The sequence below is a fragment of the Physeter macrocephalus genome, chromosome 11, assembly GCF_002837175.3.
Source record: "Physeter macrocephalus isolate SW-GA chromosome 11, ASM283717v5, whole genome shotgun sequence".
Taxonomy (NCBI): domain Eukaryota; kingdom Metazoa; phylum Chordata; class Mammalia; order Artiodactyla; family Physeteridae; genus Physeter; species Physeter macrocephalus.
This window is the reverse complement of record NC_041224.1, coordinates 136,380,512-136,397,199: the sequence shown is the minus strand read 5'-3', so window position 1 is coordinate 136,397,199 and position 16,688 is coordinate 136,380,512. Positions and strand designations below refer to the sequence as shown.

Here is a 16,688-nt window from a genome sequence, read left to right as displayed (position 1 = left end):
GATTTAATGCTACTTATTAACATGCTAACAATTCATTAAATTTAATATTAAACACAAACTTTAAAAATTCTAATAATTCAGTCTAATACTAATGAAGAAGGATGGAAGTAGGAGCATGTTCTGGAATTTTCTTTTTCTTTGCTTCTTTCACTCTTTCGGCAAATATGAATTGAGCATCTACTATGGACGGGGCATCATCCTAGAAGTTGGGGATAAGCTGTAAACACCGTGAGATATTGCCTCAGGCAGCTTCTTTCATTGAAGGCACCTGTATGAATTCTGAGTTCGAACCTTACTTCTTCTAAACTACTTTCCCCACCACATTCAAAAGTAAACTTGCTCCAATAAGTCGGCACCTCCTACAGAAACTTCTTAATGCGCGATTAGACAACGGCTCTAGATGAGAGCACTCATCTAGACATCAATCATCATTCAATCATACTTCAATAAATAAACACCATTGAGAAAAGAAATGTATTAACCAAGTTCCAGAAGCTGGTGGGAGTCGGGGGTAGGGTTCCGGAAAGGGTGGGAGGGAAACCAGGGTTAACGCACACATTTACCACTGAAATCGTTGACTTAATCATGTCACCAGGAAATTGATCTCGGAGCTTGAGGAAAGTTAAAAGGAAGCAAAAACTGGCTTGAGTTTTAAGAGTGTATTTTGGCACGGTCGCCCATTCCCAATCAGACAGGGAATCCTCCGCTACAGAGATTGAAGATCAAGAGGACGCTCGCGTTTCGCCTAATTTTGAGCCGCGCAGCCCGCCGTCCACCGTCACGTGCCGGCCTGCCGCTGCCGCGTAGCTTGGTGGGGGCGGATCTGCCAGGCGCCGGGCAGGAAGGGAGGCGGCTGTCGTGCCATTCTTAAAGGGACCCGAGGGAAGGCGAAAGGCTGCTGACGCCCGGAAGGAAAATGGTGAGTTGCTGCCGGGGAGGGTGGGGGCCGGCCGGAGGGCTGGGCCAGCCCGCCGGGCTTTCCTGTTTGCCAGAACCGGTCTCGGCGGGCAGCGCCCGGGGTGGGTCGGCGGCCGCTTCCGGCCCGGCTGCTGGTGGGTACCCACAGTCTGAGTCTTGGCCTCCGCCCGCGGATGCTGCCGCCTCGCCTAAGGGTAGCATCCTCCTGCCGGGCCCGGGGTCGAACCACCCAGCGGCCTTGGCGACTAGGGTGCGGCCAGCGGGGGTGGGTGATTCTCACCGGGTCCTTCTGGATGGAGGGCTCTAGCTGCTGCTGCGCTGAAGGGTCGGAGGGGCCGGGGGTCTGGCCCAGCCGAGGGCTGCTCCAAACGCCGGCTTTTTTCCCAGGGCCCGGGCCAGGCCCAAAGGGCCGGCGGACGCCGAGCACTTTCGGCCTGGCCGCCTTTGCGGGGGAGGGCTCGAATTCTGACTCCATTCTCTCGCCCTCGCCTTAGTTTCTTTTTCCTCCTTCCCCTGGCCTGCCTCTAAGGGTTTCTCCTTATCCTTGCTTTCTTCGAGTTATGGCAGTTGGAAATCTTTTGACCCAGTGCTTTGGCCCTTGGCCTTAAAGTAACTGTCAAAAGCTTAGTTTTGCATGGTCTGGGGGTTCTGGCTTCCGTCTCGTATGGGTTCGACCCCGCGCTCAAAAATAAAGTGTAGAATTAAATTAATTACCCAACGAGGATCTCCTGGATCTTTCCCATCGGGTTTTAAAGTATGCTTCTCGTGTCTTTAATTACAAGCAAAAAACAAAACTCCCACTGTTCTATTCTCTGACCTCCCACTCATTGCTCAACCCACTTGCATCGAATAGATCTTGTCTTGGTCATTAAATCCAAGGGACTCACTCTTCAATTCTCATGTTTCCTGACCTTTCAGCTGCATTCTGGGTGTTGATCACGCTCCCCTCTTTGAAGCATTTTCTTCCCTTGTGCTTCCCCCTTGGCTTCTAGGATACAGAACTGGTTTTTCTCCTACGTCGTCTCTTGTTGTTAGTCTGTCTGTGTCCCATGCATTTCTCCTATCCTGTACATCACAAGTAGGAGTCCTAGGCTCCATCCTAATGCTTCATTTAACATTCTGTATTTTTCTTCTCCTTCGTTTCTTACCTACACTCATAGCTTCAATTACCACTTACCTATGTGTAGATGACTTGTGAATTTGTAGTGCAGACCTTGCTTCTGAGATCCAGCACAGATATTTATATTCCCACTATTTAGTTAACATCCCCTGGGAAGCTTTTCCCCACTTGAGTGCCTCAAAGTCCCCTCAGTTTGTCCAAAACAGAACTCATCTCTTTCCCCTCAAACCTGGTGTTCCTCAGTGTTCCTTAACTTAGTGAAAGGTAGCAGTGTTTAAGTCTTACACAAGCCAAAAAGCTTAGGAGTCGCCTTTTTTACTGATCCACCCCCTCCCAGTATTGTCTGTCACCAGCTCCTTTGTGGTGGTTAAGTGTGGGCTAAAGTCAGGCTGTCTGGCTTGAGTCCTGGCTCCCCTAGTTGCATAACTTTGGGGAATATACTTAACCTCTCTAAATCTTAGTTTCTTGCAAATTGGGTATAATATAATACCCATCTAATGGGATTGTTTTGAGGATGAAGAGAGATCCATGTAAAGTACATAGCACAGTGTTTTCTCATAGCGTTTAATACACGTTAACAATTGATTAACAGAATTCACCTGCTTCTCTTTATCCTCATCAGTCTGTCTAAGCTACTTTTCATCTCTCACCTGGACTAGCCTTGTCAGTTAACTAGTCTTGGTCTATTTATCCAGTTGCTCTGCCTGTGTCCTGCATGCAGTCTGATCACTTTCCCTGTCACCACCTACTTAAAACACCTTAGTGGCTTCCCTTTGCTCATAGGATAGAGACCAAAATACTTAGTATGACCCACTGGGCCCTATGTGGTCCAGCCCCTGCCAGCCTCCTCTTGTACGTGTTACAGCTCGTTCTCTGTGCTTGAGTCACACTGGCCTTTCGTTATCTTAGATGTGCTGTGCTCACTGTAATCAAAGGGTCTTTACATAGGCAGTTTGGGTCCTTTAGATGCCTTTTTCAGGCAAGTCTCCTGTAACCATGCCGTTGTCCACTAGTCATAAGTTCTCATAGCATCAAGTTTCTCTCCTTTCTAGCTCTTATCCTAGGTACAAACAAGTGTATATTTTTTTACCTGATGATTTTGATGTATGTCTGTTTTCTAATAGACTTAATAAGCTTCTTGAGGGGCCCATAGTTTTTATTTATTTTATATCATTGTATCCCTAGCACTTAGCACGTGCTGACACTCATTAAATGTTCATTGTGTGAATTATCCAATAAATGACCACTTGAGTTCAACTCTCCACTTTGTATGTTAATATTTACCATATAGTGCTGTTTTCAGGGTTATACTGATTTTTAAATGCTTCTGTTGACTGGAAGCATTAGAGTTGGCTGAGCCGTGGTCCTTTTTCTTGTAGGAAGGAATTTTTGGCCTTATTAAGGTATTGGGAGGGGTGAAAATGGAAACAAAAAAGCAATATAGATTAAATCACAGCATGTTTTTCACTTGGTTTACTATTCTTAGAGTGTCAGGATTGCACAAGCAGCTCTGAGTATCAGAACTGTAAGATAAGACTCATGACAAATTGCTCTTTGCCTACAAAAATCTAAAGTATTTATTAGTTTCTACTAAAGGGTTCTATCTTTGGTTGATGAAAGATTGGAAATTCTAGTTTTCTGATTTATATCTGTTTCTTGAAAGATAGGAAAAAATAGACTAGGCTTGAATACTGCTTTCAGGAAGCTCCATATGACTTAGCATTTCTTTCTCTAAAGAGAAGTAAAAGGATGGACATACATGACTCCTACAGGAGTCTAATTTATTGGATAATATGTATTGGTGGGATGTACCTTCTAATTGTATAAATAACACATCCTATGGTATATCATAACTTATATGTTACCAGTGTTATGAATTTAAAGGACAACTTAAAATTGATAGCTATTTACTGTTGTAACATATGCTCTTATTTACCCAATACAGGATGAAAAAGCAGGCTTTTATTAAATTTTCCTTTTAACTTAAAATTTGAAGCCTTAATTCTTTCAGATTGTAATGAGACATGTATTTGGCATTGGTCTCAAAACTCTTTTAATTTTCTGAAGAAGTGGGTGGTGGGGGGAGACCCATATATGAAGAGACCAAAGAATGTGGACCTTGTTTGGAACCTGACTCAACCTAACTCACTGTTAAAAAAGAAAAAAAAAAAAAATAGGGAAATTTGAACTTTGAACTCTACTTGAATAATTCACTGGAATTATTATTAGTTTTTTTTTAGGTGAGATAATGTTATTGTCCTTATGTTTTTAATGGCACATACTATCATTTTATTAATACATATTAAAATATTTATAGTTAAAATGATTTTGGGCCTTTCCTATATGACGGTCCATGGGGGCAGTATTGAGGGTTTTGGATGAAATAAGATTAGCTATGTGTTGATAATGGTTGAAGCTGAGTGTTAAGTGCATAGGATTTCACTCTACTATTCTCTGCTTTTGTATGTGTTCAAAGTTTACACATTAAAGAAAAAGATTTCCATCCACATGCTTGCAATCAATAGTGCATTTGTACCACTAAAAGAAGAGTGCTTTTGATAATTTCCTTGCCAGATTTCTGGAGAAGAGTTTCTAATATTTTTTCATAATTTATAAAAGGTTCTTTGAGTGTTTATATTTGTTTCATCTGGTTTTGCTTTCATAATTCTTAATAGCTCCTTTTTTTTTGATCCCTGTAGTCATTTAATTAAGATATAAAATGTAATCGGTCTTTACTCTTATGGTTTATTTTTCATACTTTTGCTTTTTATTTTTTTCATAGTTGTGAGACTCAAAAATGAACTAAGGAAGTGTAATAAGATGATTTTCCTGTTCTTGCTGCATAGTGCAAAAATATTATACTTTCTAACAGCAATGGTCCTTGACTTTTCCCTTATTCTTCCCTTCCTCTACAGTTCTGATGAAATTGCACATTCTTATGTGTCTAGTTCTTTGAGATATTTAGTATCCAAAGAGAAAGTATACCCTACATATAAGATGAACAAATGTGTATAATTTAATAATGTAGATACAAAGCTTGGTAGATTTAAAAGCTCTTTAAGTGTTCATGTGTTTCATGTTAATACTTTCACATAATTATGACATTTGTAGGTGTCAGTATACCTTCTTAAATGTATTAGGTTTTATAACTTTAACATGTACATATGTATATTGAAGTCATGGCATTTGATAACATGATTTTTTTCTTTTCTAGAGTGAGTCTTTGGTAGTCTGTGATGTTGCTGAAGATTTGGTGGAAAAGCTGAGAAAGTTTCGTTTTCGCAAAGAGACGAACAATGCTGCCATTATAAGTAAGCTAAAAGCGATTGTCTCCGTTACATGGTCTTAGTTTGGAGTTTGGCTTTATCCTATAGCTACATCGAATAACCTGAACCTTTAGAAAGTTACCTCCTCCAGTTTTAATTCCCCCCCCACCAGCCCCCACCTGTTAGGTCACTTTAAAAAGTAACAGCTACTGTCACAGAACAGAGGCAGAGTGTCCTACCTCCGCCCTCAGCTGCCTACACAGCTCTGGAGAAGATGGTCATCTTCTTGGTCACTTGGTTATTTGTAGTGACCCATCCAAATCCATCCTTTAACTTCTCAGGGGACTAAAAATAGTCTGGCCATTCATCCTCAAACAGACACCTTTGCCTACACCTAAAGTGGTACAGTTCAGCATTATGTTCAAAGTGATTTGAGGTCTTAATTCAGTTGTAGACTTGAACTCTAGTTTCATGGAGAGTACTTTTTTTTTTTTTGCGGTACGCGGGCCTCTTACTGTCGTGGCCTCTCCCGTTGCGGAGCACAGGCTCCGGACGCGCAGGCTCAGCAGCCATGGCTCACGGGCCCAGCTGCTCCGCGGCATGTGGGATCTTCCCAGACCGGGGCACGAACCTGTGTCCCCTGCATCGGCAGGTGGACTCTCAACCACTGCGCCACCAGGGAAGCCCTGGAGAGTACTTTTAAGTGTCACTGACTTTTGACAGTAGAAAGAATGATTTGTATATTGCCTCTTCCACTGTGAACTGTATGTGATGTTATGCAGATTTCTTTTATATTCTTAGGTAATATTTAATATGTGGGTAGTGATTTAGAAAGATGAAGGATGAGGGGGTGAGAATGTAAAACTCTCTATACTGTTAACAGAGATGCATCTGGCAGATGTGAATTAATGAGGTGGTGACAGCTTGTTGAATTATGGTTCTTTTACAAACAAATACTACAACGTAGGCATACAGTTCTTAAAAGTGACAACGTGTGTCAGTGCCATTTTGCCACAAAGAGTAAAGCTATTTGAGATCATATTGTGTCTTACAGGATTTATTATGAAATTAGTGCAAAATAAAAAATTGGATAACTTTTCAGAGTAATGGAAAAGAATACAGGCATAGATTATCTAAAAATATTTCAGTTTGGCTTTGGGTTCTGTTGCATGTATTTTAATAGAGATATCACTACTATTTGGTAATTCACTTTCTCAGAATACTCATACTGCACCATGAAATCCTGACTCTGGAGAAGCTGGGAATCTGGAGGTTGTCTGTCCTGACCCTTGGTCCACGTTTCGCTTGCAATTCTAACCATGTGCAATAAACCAGTCTCAGTCACATTGACCTTTTCAGACCTTTTCTTATCATCTAGGAAGTGCATTTGAGTTACGAAGTTCTTCATATACACAGTAAATGTAAGGAGTTGACATAAAGTTCTAAATTAGCAAATTAGGTGCTGGGAATTCTGGGTAAAAGATTTAAATGCTGAGTGCTTGTAGAGTCAAGCTTGTGTTTTATGCTTGTGTTTCTTCCTGTTTTAATTTTGGATGCCAGAAAAGGGCTAGGACTCTGCGGGTTGGGTAGATCAAGTCACATTAGAATCACAGTTTACTCATACTATATTTTTATTTTAGTGAAAATTGATAAGGATAAACGCCTGGTGGTGCTGGATGAAGAGCTTGAGGTTTGTTGGATCAGCTAAATATAGTTTTATCATTAAGCAATTATTATTGCCCCAAAGATGCTATATTAGTTACAGTTACTTCTAAAGCGAGTTCTAAACCTTTAGACATGATCATTATGCTTGAAAAGCATGTGCTAATTATTGTGTAGTGCATTGTCTTGCTAATATAATCACCTTCCATAAAACATTAATGAAATCCAGGGTAATAAGTAGTAGAAGTTAGGGCTATATGTCTGGTAAAAACTGAATCAAGTTTATAACTTGCTTCTAAATTGGCTGGCCAGTAATTAAAAACTAAAGCCCTTTAACCTAAGTATTTAGTTTGTCAAGTTAAGTAACTAATTTAGAGTGAAAAGAAATTAGCTTTTTTCCCCTAAATCAGATATTGTTGTTGCTCTGAGGAGTTGGCTTATCTCACTCAGTATTTCCTGACAATTGGAACATGAGCAGAGACTACTCTGCCTCTCAGCCCCATGTTTAGTTAATACACGGAGCTAAACTGAGTGGGCTGGAGTAGGCTTTCATTGCACTGAGGTTTTAATAACCTCAGCTTATGTACAATTTAGTAAAATAAAATTTTATGTTGTGGTATAAGGTTATGAATTTATACCTATTAGTAGAATAGGTGCTTGGTATATCTCTTAAGAATTTATGGGTAAGAAAATGTTTAAAAGTTGTTTTCTTTATGTTTCCAGGGCGTTTCACCAGATGAACTTAAAGATGAACTACCTGAACGACAACCTCGATATCCTTTTCTTAGTGCTTTAGAAAGATTTGTTTTTTTTAAGTGGTCACCATTTTATTTATGGAGTTCATTTGTTCAACTTTTAAAAGACATATTTTACAAAATTTTCTTCTACACCATGATCATGACCAAATATTCAATAAAATGTATGCTCATATTGGAAGAGAACCAAAAAATTAATATTATTTTTAAAAAGTTCCTTTTATTATTACGTTTATAATAAAAATTGAGAAAGAGAAAAAATCCATATTAAATCTATACTTTTAATAAATTTATTTGTGAGAGAGTATAAGATGTTATAACTTTTTTGGGGGGGCCCATTTATAATTTTGTGGAAAGATAATGAATAATGAAGGTGTGGCCTAAATGGATAGGATAGAAATTTGCCACCCACTAGCTCCCCTGGTGTGTGTTTCTTTCAGAACTTTGTTGATAAGTACTTGTCTCAAACAGAGCAGTAATTTTAGTTTCCTTAACTTGAGAAAAACCTTCATTGTATATAGTTATAAGTATCAACATGATGATGGAAGAGTTTCATACCCTCTGTGCTTTATTTTCTCCAGTCCCGTTGGTAGGTGGATTTCTTTAAATAGTGCATATTTGGTTCGGATCAAATTAAACCATTTTTATACTAGACAAATTTTACGCTCATTTTAAGGAGGAAAAGTGTTAAATAACCTAAATTGCAGTATGTGCGCACGCACATACACACATGAATGCATCCCTAAAAAGAAGTTACTATAAAGCATCATCTCTTAGAACTTGCTTTTCTTAGCATAGATTCCTAGAAGTGTAGTTAGGTCAAATTAAGGAATTAGAAATGTAATGACATTTTAAAATATCAAAAGTACAGTTTCTTTATTTTAATTTTATTTATAAGTATGTGAACTATGTGTATGATTATGATATATATTTGGTGTTTATCTTTAAAATAGTAGTTACCAGTGATATGCCTATAATCTTGAGAATAGTCCCAGAGTAGCTTACATTGGATATTAAAATGGCTTATTGGTATTTAAAGTATCCATTATCACCAGGACTCCCACTGCTACCACCGTTCAGGCCTACAATAAAGTCTCTGCTCACTGAACTCCTCCCTGAACTTTATTATTTGTATCATTTATGTAGCACTTAAAATATACTGCAGTCTGTTTTTTAATTAATATGTAAACAGACCGTAACCTTTTTTCAGAGTCAATCTCCTGACACTGCTGACCCAACAGCATCCCCAAACCTATATATATTAGGCCTCTGTAAAATTGATCTTGATATTTACCATCAAAACTAAGTGCTGAAAAGTTTTAAAGTATTTGCAAGGCTCTAAAAGTCAAGATCTTTAGAGATCTAGCCTTATTTATTTTTGCTGACCTAAAGCCTTGTTCATTAGTAATATAGCTGTTTCTCTTTGTGCAGGCAGTATGCAGTGTAAGACTCAAAATACAGCCTTTACACATTTAGACAGAAGTTTTTGTAAACTTGATAGCATAGGAAATCCTAAATGTGTCATTTTTATAAAGTAAATAATGAAAACTCATCACTCTTTCAAAATTTAAGTCTCATTTCTACTCTGATCGCTCTCTTCCAGGATGTAAGCCTGAACAACAGATGATGTATGCTGGGAGTAAGAATAAGCTAGTCCAAACAGCTGAACTCACCAAGGTGGTGTTTATATTTGACTAACTTGTTGAGACAATTTTTTCCCTTTGTAAATAGAGCAATACCCAAGTAATCTGAAGAGTTAAGTATTTCTTTATGTAGGTGAAAGTTATTTAGAACAGAGCAGTAAACTAGAGCTTTTTATTAGTTGGAAATAGAATGATAGAAGTCTTTTACCAAAAGTGTGTTTTTGGAATGAAAATTATAAGTTGATTACAAGAACTCATATTCGAAATATAGGCAGCTTTAGAAAACTACTCAATCTATTGAGAATTTTTCATCTTCCATAATGTAATTTCTAGTAGATAAATGCAGCATTTGAAGCTTCTCTGGGCCCTTTACCATAGACTAAATGAACCAAATTCTGTGCAGGAATTCCATGCTATGCAGTTAACTGTATTGTTTCCAAATCTAAAATTAAATTTTTAAGTATACATATTAGCTTTATTAAGTTAGAACATTCTGTTTCATATGAGACACCGGCTTCAAGATTAACATGTTCCCATTGTTTTATGGCATTTTTGAAGTTTAAAGGTAAGAGTGGTACTTGCTTTCAAACTTCATTTAACTTCCATGTATTAGTTTGAGTTGAAAATGTATATACATTTAACGTTTTGAAATAGAATTTTACATCACTGGAATGGTATTAAATAATATTTCCGGTTTTATTTTAAGGAGAGCATCAGGGTTTTCCCCTTGGGTGCTTAATTATCAACCCAGGTGATGTTTTTAAGTGCCCTCTGCTTTTTCCCTTTAGCCCACCTGATTGTCATTGATACCACCAACTTATCGACACTACTTATCCTCATTTGTACCACGGGAATATGCTGGAGTTGCTCTAAGGGGATTGGTTGGTTAGGAAGTAGCTCTGTTAACAGGCTCATGTCTGTTCTAATCCTAGGCATGCCCTAAAGTGCTGGAATTAAGGCATTACAATTTACAAGTTACTTTTTTTTTTTTTTTTTTTTGGCCCAGCCGCTTCGCGGCATGTGGGATCCTCCCAGACTGGGGCGCGAACCCGGTTCCCCTGCATCGGCAGGCGGACGCGCAACCACTGCGCCACCAGGGAAGCCCTACAAGTTACTTTTACAAATAATCTGATTGAATCCTCACCACAACTCTGTAAGTTGATGGTGAAACTCCTGTTCTTAGCTGGGAAAACTGAGGTTCAGAGGATGAATGACTTGCCTAGGGTTGTATATTAGTACATTTCAGAGCTAGGATTCAAACTTTCATCTGGCCTCAATCCCATCCTTTCTGCTCTATTGCATTGTCTTTTTATAGCCGTTATACTTTCTGGGCCTGTGTGTGTTCAGATTCTGGCTAGAGATTTGTGGCCGTGGACCCCTAATCTATCCTTATAAAAACAGCTGGTATTTCCTCCACCTGTGGAGGATCAGCACCTGTTCTTCCAGTTCCTAACTGGATTGATTTTAAGTGTATACTTGGCTCTCTCTTTTAGTGGGTAATATTTACAAAACTACTGTTTTAGAACGTTTGTAGATTTGTGCTTGTAAGAGTTTTGATTTTATGCTGTCTTGATTGCTAAACTTTGGTAACTGAGGCCCTGGCACTTAAAGAAACATAAAGGTATATCTAATTTACCCAGATTAAGTCATGACCAACATGAAAGGAAGGAGAATTTGGTATTTAATACTCAAATATACAAAATATTTGATTTTTTTCTTAAGGTATTTGAAATAAGAAATACTGAAGACCTAACTGAAGAATGGTTACGTGAGAAACTTGGATTTTTCCACTAATGTGAACTTCTGTGTTTCTAAAGTATTTATGTATTAACCTGACCATACTGGAACCAGACATAAATACTTATTTATGCCTAAAAATGCACTGTTATTTACAGTTTGTTACCTGCAGTAAAGAAAAATTCTTCATTTGTTCAAAGTTTGAACAAAGGGGAAATCATCTTCATAGTAATGAAACTTTGTAAAGTGTTTCCTTATATTTGTAATTGTTAGGTGGACTACTTCTCTCCAGGGACTTTTTGCACTCTTGTGACTAATTTCTATAACTTATGGTTCAGAATTTGTTACTATTTACAGACACCATTGGAAAGTGGGTATTAGATTGTGATAGACAACAGTTGCCTCCTTTTGACAAATACTGGATATTAGCAGTTTATATATGAAAATAGCATATTATCACTTGTCAAATCTTTGAAATCAATTTGGGATAAAAGACTTGAGTGACCCAATTTTGAGCCATGAATAATAACTTACTATAGTATAATCTGCATTACAAGCATTTTTTTCATCAATTCCATGCCTTCTTAATTTTCTATATCCTTTTAATTAAGTCTAGAAACTTTTCATCAATCGCTTGTTCTTAAGGTCTGGAAGTTAGATTTTATAATAAAGTTATGACTATTAGGTTCTCTTCTTATGGAAAATAGTATTTTAGTCTTAGAAATTGGTGGATTGTAACTAATTAAGGGCCTCATTCCTGGTTGTGTCATTTCTATATAGTTTGGAATCTAGGTTAATAACACTTTATTTATAAAGCACCTCTTAATGTTGTCCTGTGAATACTAGTTATTTTACATGTGTTAATACTGTGCCTTTGATTTGTTAGCTTTAAATTTAGTTTAAGACTTTTACACTGCCAGTATTCCAGATTTGGTGAAATTAATACTTTTGTAAAGGGTCCAAGTAAAACAATTTTCTAATGTGTGTATCTGAAATTTGTAATAAAATCAACGTGATATTTTAAATTCCAACTATCTACTTGCATTGGTGAATATATGGCAGTTGAGAGTTATAATTTGGGGCATATTTGTGATTAGTTTTGTGCCATAGGAAAAAAAATGGTTATCTTAAAACCTTGGCCATAGTTAATAACATTAACACATCAATAGAAATCTCATCTTACATCCTAAATGTCAGAAGATATTCTAAACTGGACACCTGTCTTGTTAGATGATGGCATCCTTGGCATTTTTAAAGCAAGGATTATGATATATAGTGTACTTTAAAAACATATGAGTAACTGTTTAAGATTATCTTGACATTAATTTGACAAAAGGTCTTGAGACTCTAAAGACTACCCAGATTTGGTGAGTGAATTCTGATATTAAGAATATCTTAATAATTTCAAAACTAGCAAAGGCTTTTTTTTAATGTTGGTGTATCTCCCATTCATATGTGCTTTGCATTTTTTTACGGTTTCTGTGCCAACTTTAATAAAGAGGTAAAGATAGTTGGAATTTTCACAATATTGAATCTTCTATTCCAACACTGTTTGGCTTCACTAATCTAAAAAACAGGAAGCAATAGGAAGTTAGTTGGAGATGAGGAAGTGCTAGAGGGGGTATTTGTTTTGGTTAATGAATGGGAAGGGTTCTTTATTCCAATTTCCAGAGAGAGAGAACTTCACCCAGGAAGTTTAAGAATTCTTTAAACAGCTATTTTGATATTGGAGAATAATGCTTATAATTCTGCAGAAATGCAAATGTAATCCAAGTGACTGGACACTTCTAATGTTTTTGAATGAAGGAAATGAGATTTTGTTTCATCAGGTTCGCAGCAATAAGAGAATCTAGGGCTGCAAGAATGTATTTTTTAGTGAGGTTCCTTATTTTGTCTTGCATGTTTTAGGTGTTTTTTTTTGTTTTGTTTTGTTTTTAATTGGAAGGTCCTCCATAATGTCTGATAATATTGACCTCCATACACAGAACTCTTAGCTCCCCTGTTCTCTAACAGGGACAAAGAGCTGTGATAAACCATGCTTTTTTGAGCTTGTCTGACTTCTTATTGATAACATGTATTTTTGCAAGACAATAGATGAGGTTAGGGGATCAGTAGAACATTTTTTTCACTTCCTTGGTCCTATAGGGAGAGTTATGGGTTCCTTGTCCTAGAGTGTTTTTTATATATATTTCCCTTTCATCTAACCAAATTTTGCATTGTTCTTTTAAAGTATATTTCCTATTTAATCTCTTTTTCTGCCTTCTCCCTAATAGTAACTCCAGATTTTGTAATTCCGGTTTTTACATTCCATTTCTGGTACAGCCATTCCCATTCAGCCTTCAAACTTCATCTTTCCTTTTTGGCAGCAGCTTTTTTCCTGGGAACCTCCTTCATGGTCTTCTAAGTCACCATTAGTTTTGAAATTGTTGGCCTTGTATAAGTTCTGCATAGCATCTAACGTTGTCAAAATAGAACTGACTCGTAATCACAGCATGTTTTTTAGTATGGTTTTTGTGGCAACATAAATGACATATGAAGAAAACTGTTCTCAGGTGACTATGCTGAAATTCCAAAATGTCAAAGAGTTTTGAATAGTATTCACTTTGTTCTGGTATTGAAGCAGTTATGTTAGGAAAAAAGTTGTTTGACTGGCTGTTTTTGTTTAATGGACTTCTAAAATAAATGTTCAAATTGTCTATTTCTAAAAAGTTTACTAAATGCCTAGTGCAGTTAAACATACTCTTGTTTAAGAGGGTGTTGCTGAATTTTGTATTGTCATTACTAAATGATCTTTGTAGCAAAATGTCCGCACTTTTCTCTCCCTTTTTGTCTCCTATTTTCAGGAGTCGAACGTAGCCATAAACTGTATTCTGGTCTGACACTTTAAAAATTTTCCAGTTAAAGGAGTTTATTGCCAAATTAAATTTGGCTGTCTTTGTTCCCCACTCATATAGATAGTAAGGAAGGGGTTCTTAAAAATATGTCTGGACTACCTTAAAACACGAGCAATGTCATTAATCCATAATGTGGACTAGTGATGAAAAGATATTTTCATAAGAGTTTAAATGCTGATATTTGGTGGAAGTAGAGAGTAACTCGTAATCTATCAATTCAAATATTCTTAGTATGGTTGCTTTCCCTGTTTGTTCAATAGACTGATAATACTGGAATCTACAGAATTTGAGCCTTTACAACTTATGTGAAGAAGTGTCTCAAACATTTCTGGACGAATCTTATTTTGTATTTCTGGAAAAATGTAACTCTTTTAGGCCACTTAACATCAGTGCTCCCAAGTTGAATATTCTTGAGAAACTTGTTTCTTATTATGCCATTTGACATTTCAAATCAGTGATCATTTTCCTATGATATTTAACACAACTACATTAAGGTTGTGATAGAAACTGTGTTTTCTTGCTTTTTGGAGTATAGTTCATACACGTGTAATTACTTGAATATTGTTTGAGATCACTAACATGCCAGGGTAGTTCCCACTGATTTAGGTGGTCCAATGTAATCTCATTCAGGAGGCTTGAAACATTAATGGTTTAGTCTTGTGAATTTTAACAGTTTCCTGTCATCGTTTAACAAAATCAACAGCTGGCACAACTTCTGAAGCTGTGGTTTCAGTCTGTGCGAGTTCATATTGCATGTTTATTTTGGACAGTCTTCTGTTAAGCATGGTGCTTGTACTGGTTTAAATAAAATGTTAACATGAAAGGACTTCTAGCTTTTCATTGTTTACTTGCCTCCTTTTCCCTTTTGGAGTTACTATTACCTGCCTGGCTCAATTGTGGCATCTGTGTGAACCACACAGATTCAGTTGTTTACTTTATCTGGAAAAACCGAGAGGCAAAATAAGTGGATCACTTGGCAAAAGAAGGAAGGGGGGAGGGAAAATATAACGAGATTATAAAAATTTCTAAAACTTGGTCTGATACTAAAATGGTTTGTTTGTAGGGGCAGAGGGCATTATTTCAAATGATGAACCCTTGCTTTCAAAGGGAAGACTAAGTTAGAGGGTCTGTGTATTTTGTAAGAAATCAAATTAAAGTGAAGGATCTTTTATTGAATATAGTTTATCACCATTTATTAAACGTCCGTTAAAGACCCGTTCTGCCTATATCACAGACTTGTCCGTGGTTTGTGTGTCGTGGGTATCTATTGAATGAATACAAGTCAACAGTACTTAACATAGTATTTAGACTTTACCATATACTTCTTGTGATTGACTGTGTAGTCACAGTTTGTTTACAGTTGTGAAAGGAGCTGTTTTTGCCTTCCTATATTCAAGAATCTCACAAGGAGAATTGGCCAGAGGAAACATCTTCCTTATTTCGCAAATTTAGCCATTTAGCTACTCAGACGGCCAGCTCCTAAATTTTTTCACCTTCATTGTCTTTTTGTCCTTTTCAGTTTTCAGCATCAAAAAGCATTTCTAATCACTTACCCTCACAGTGAGGGCCCACTCTCATTTGCATGAGGGCCACCCTTAGTGGATACTCTCTCCTTGTGTGGTATATTTTTAGCTATGTTGGGAAGCCAGTTAGATGAAAGATCTTATCGCTGAGCATCAGGGAGTTCTCTCATCCTTTGCTTGAGATCTGCCCCTAGGCTACACGAAAGCTCCCTGCTGAGGTAACCCTCTTTTCCACTTACAGGAAAGAAAAAGAATGTCTAGGTTGCATTCAAAAGCCACCTTGTGGTGCCCCGACAAAGCAGGGGGAAGGCCGCGCGCGCGTGCATGTGTGTGTGTCAGCGATGGGGGGTAGGAGTGGGGATGGGGACAGGGCGGGGGGGGGCGGTGGTTTCTAGACACTGTTACCTACACAATTGAGTATAGATTCTGTTATCCTGGAATTAAGTCCTGCCGTATTGTGACCTATTCCTTACCTGTAATGGATGGCGGATCCCAATACACCACAGACTTTGTTAGGTAGAAATACCCCTGCCACTGCTCCTTGCTGAAGGGGCAAGGCTTTAGGCAGCCATGGTTTGTCCCACATGGCTGTACTCCTGTCTGCAGCTCCCTCCCCATCGTCAGTACACACAGAATCTCTCCCAAGGGCCACCAGCCTCTAAGATGTTGCCTGACTGGTACCAAACACTGAGCTGGGCCAATTGCTTTCCCAGTGTCAGTCTTGTTACTTTATAAAGAGGTACAATTCAATTATAGTTCAATTCCTGATATTGGGACGATGATCTCATTCTCTTGAATGAGGCCATTAGCAGTGGGAACTGAACTTGGAAGAACGCTATTAGATGGAGAAGAGGCCAAGTGCAACCTACAGAGCAGAGGGAAAGAAGATGCCAGCTGGGGAGGTATAGAATGAAGCAGGTGTGCAGTGAGCAGCTGAATCATGTTAAAGATGGAGCCCTGAATGGAAGGGCCACCCTCCTGGCTTCTAGGTTCCTAGAGCCTCCTTTGATCCAGGGCCACTCTTCACAGAGTCCCCCTCTTTCTGAGGCCTGGTTGGTTGGTCAGCTTTTTCTGGGTTCCTCTGCGTGTCTGTCCTTACTAGAAACCCTCCATTACTTAAGTCAATATGGACATGTCTGTTCACTTGCATAAAGTACCTAACCCCAGTGC

The 16,688-nt window shown here is 38.1% G+C and overlaps 1 protein-coding gene across 3 annotated transcripts; it reads left to right on the top strand.

Moving 5' to 3' along the window:
- Positions 1 to 761: 761 nt before the first annotated feature.
- Positions 762 to 14,821, top strand: GMFB (glia maturation factor beta). Of its 3 annotated transcripts, none has more exons than XM_024116350.2 (7): positions 776 to 919; positions 5,253 to 5,349; positions 6,945 to 6,994; positions 7,690 to 7,739; positions 8,228 to 8,310; positions 9,325 to 9,398; positions 11,087 to 14,821. In XM_024116350.2, exons 1-7 carry the CDS (start codon positions 917 to 919, stop codon positions 11,156 to 11,158), a joined length of 429 nt encoding a protein of 142 aa, XP_023972118.1. In that variant the 5' UTR covers positions 776 to 916; the 3' UTR covers positions 11,159 to 14,821. The 3 variants fall into 3 exon arrangements, with proteins under 3 accessions (XP_054944414.1, XP_023972118.1, XP_054944413.1); XM_055088438.1 differs by lacking the exon at positions 776 to 919 and adding an exon at positions 1,086 to 1,183; XM_055088439.1 differs by lacking the exon at positions 11,087 to 14,821 and having other exon boundaries at positions 762 to 919; positions 7,690 to 7,740; positions 8,227 to 8,310; positions 9,325 to 9,348.
- Positions 14,822 to 16,688: the final 1,867 nt, after the last annotated feature.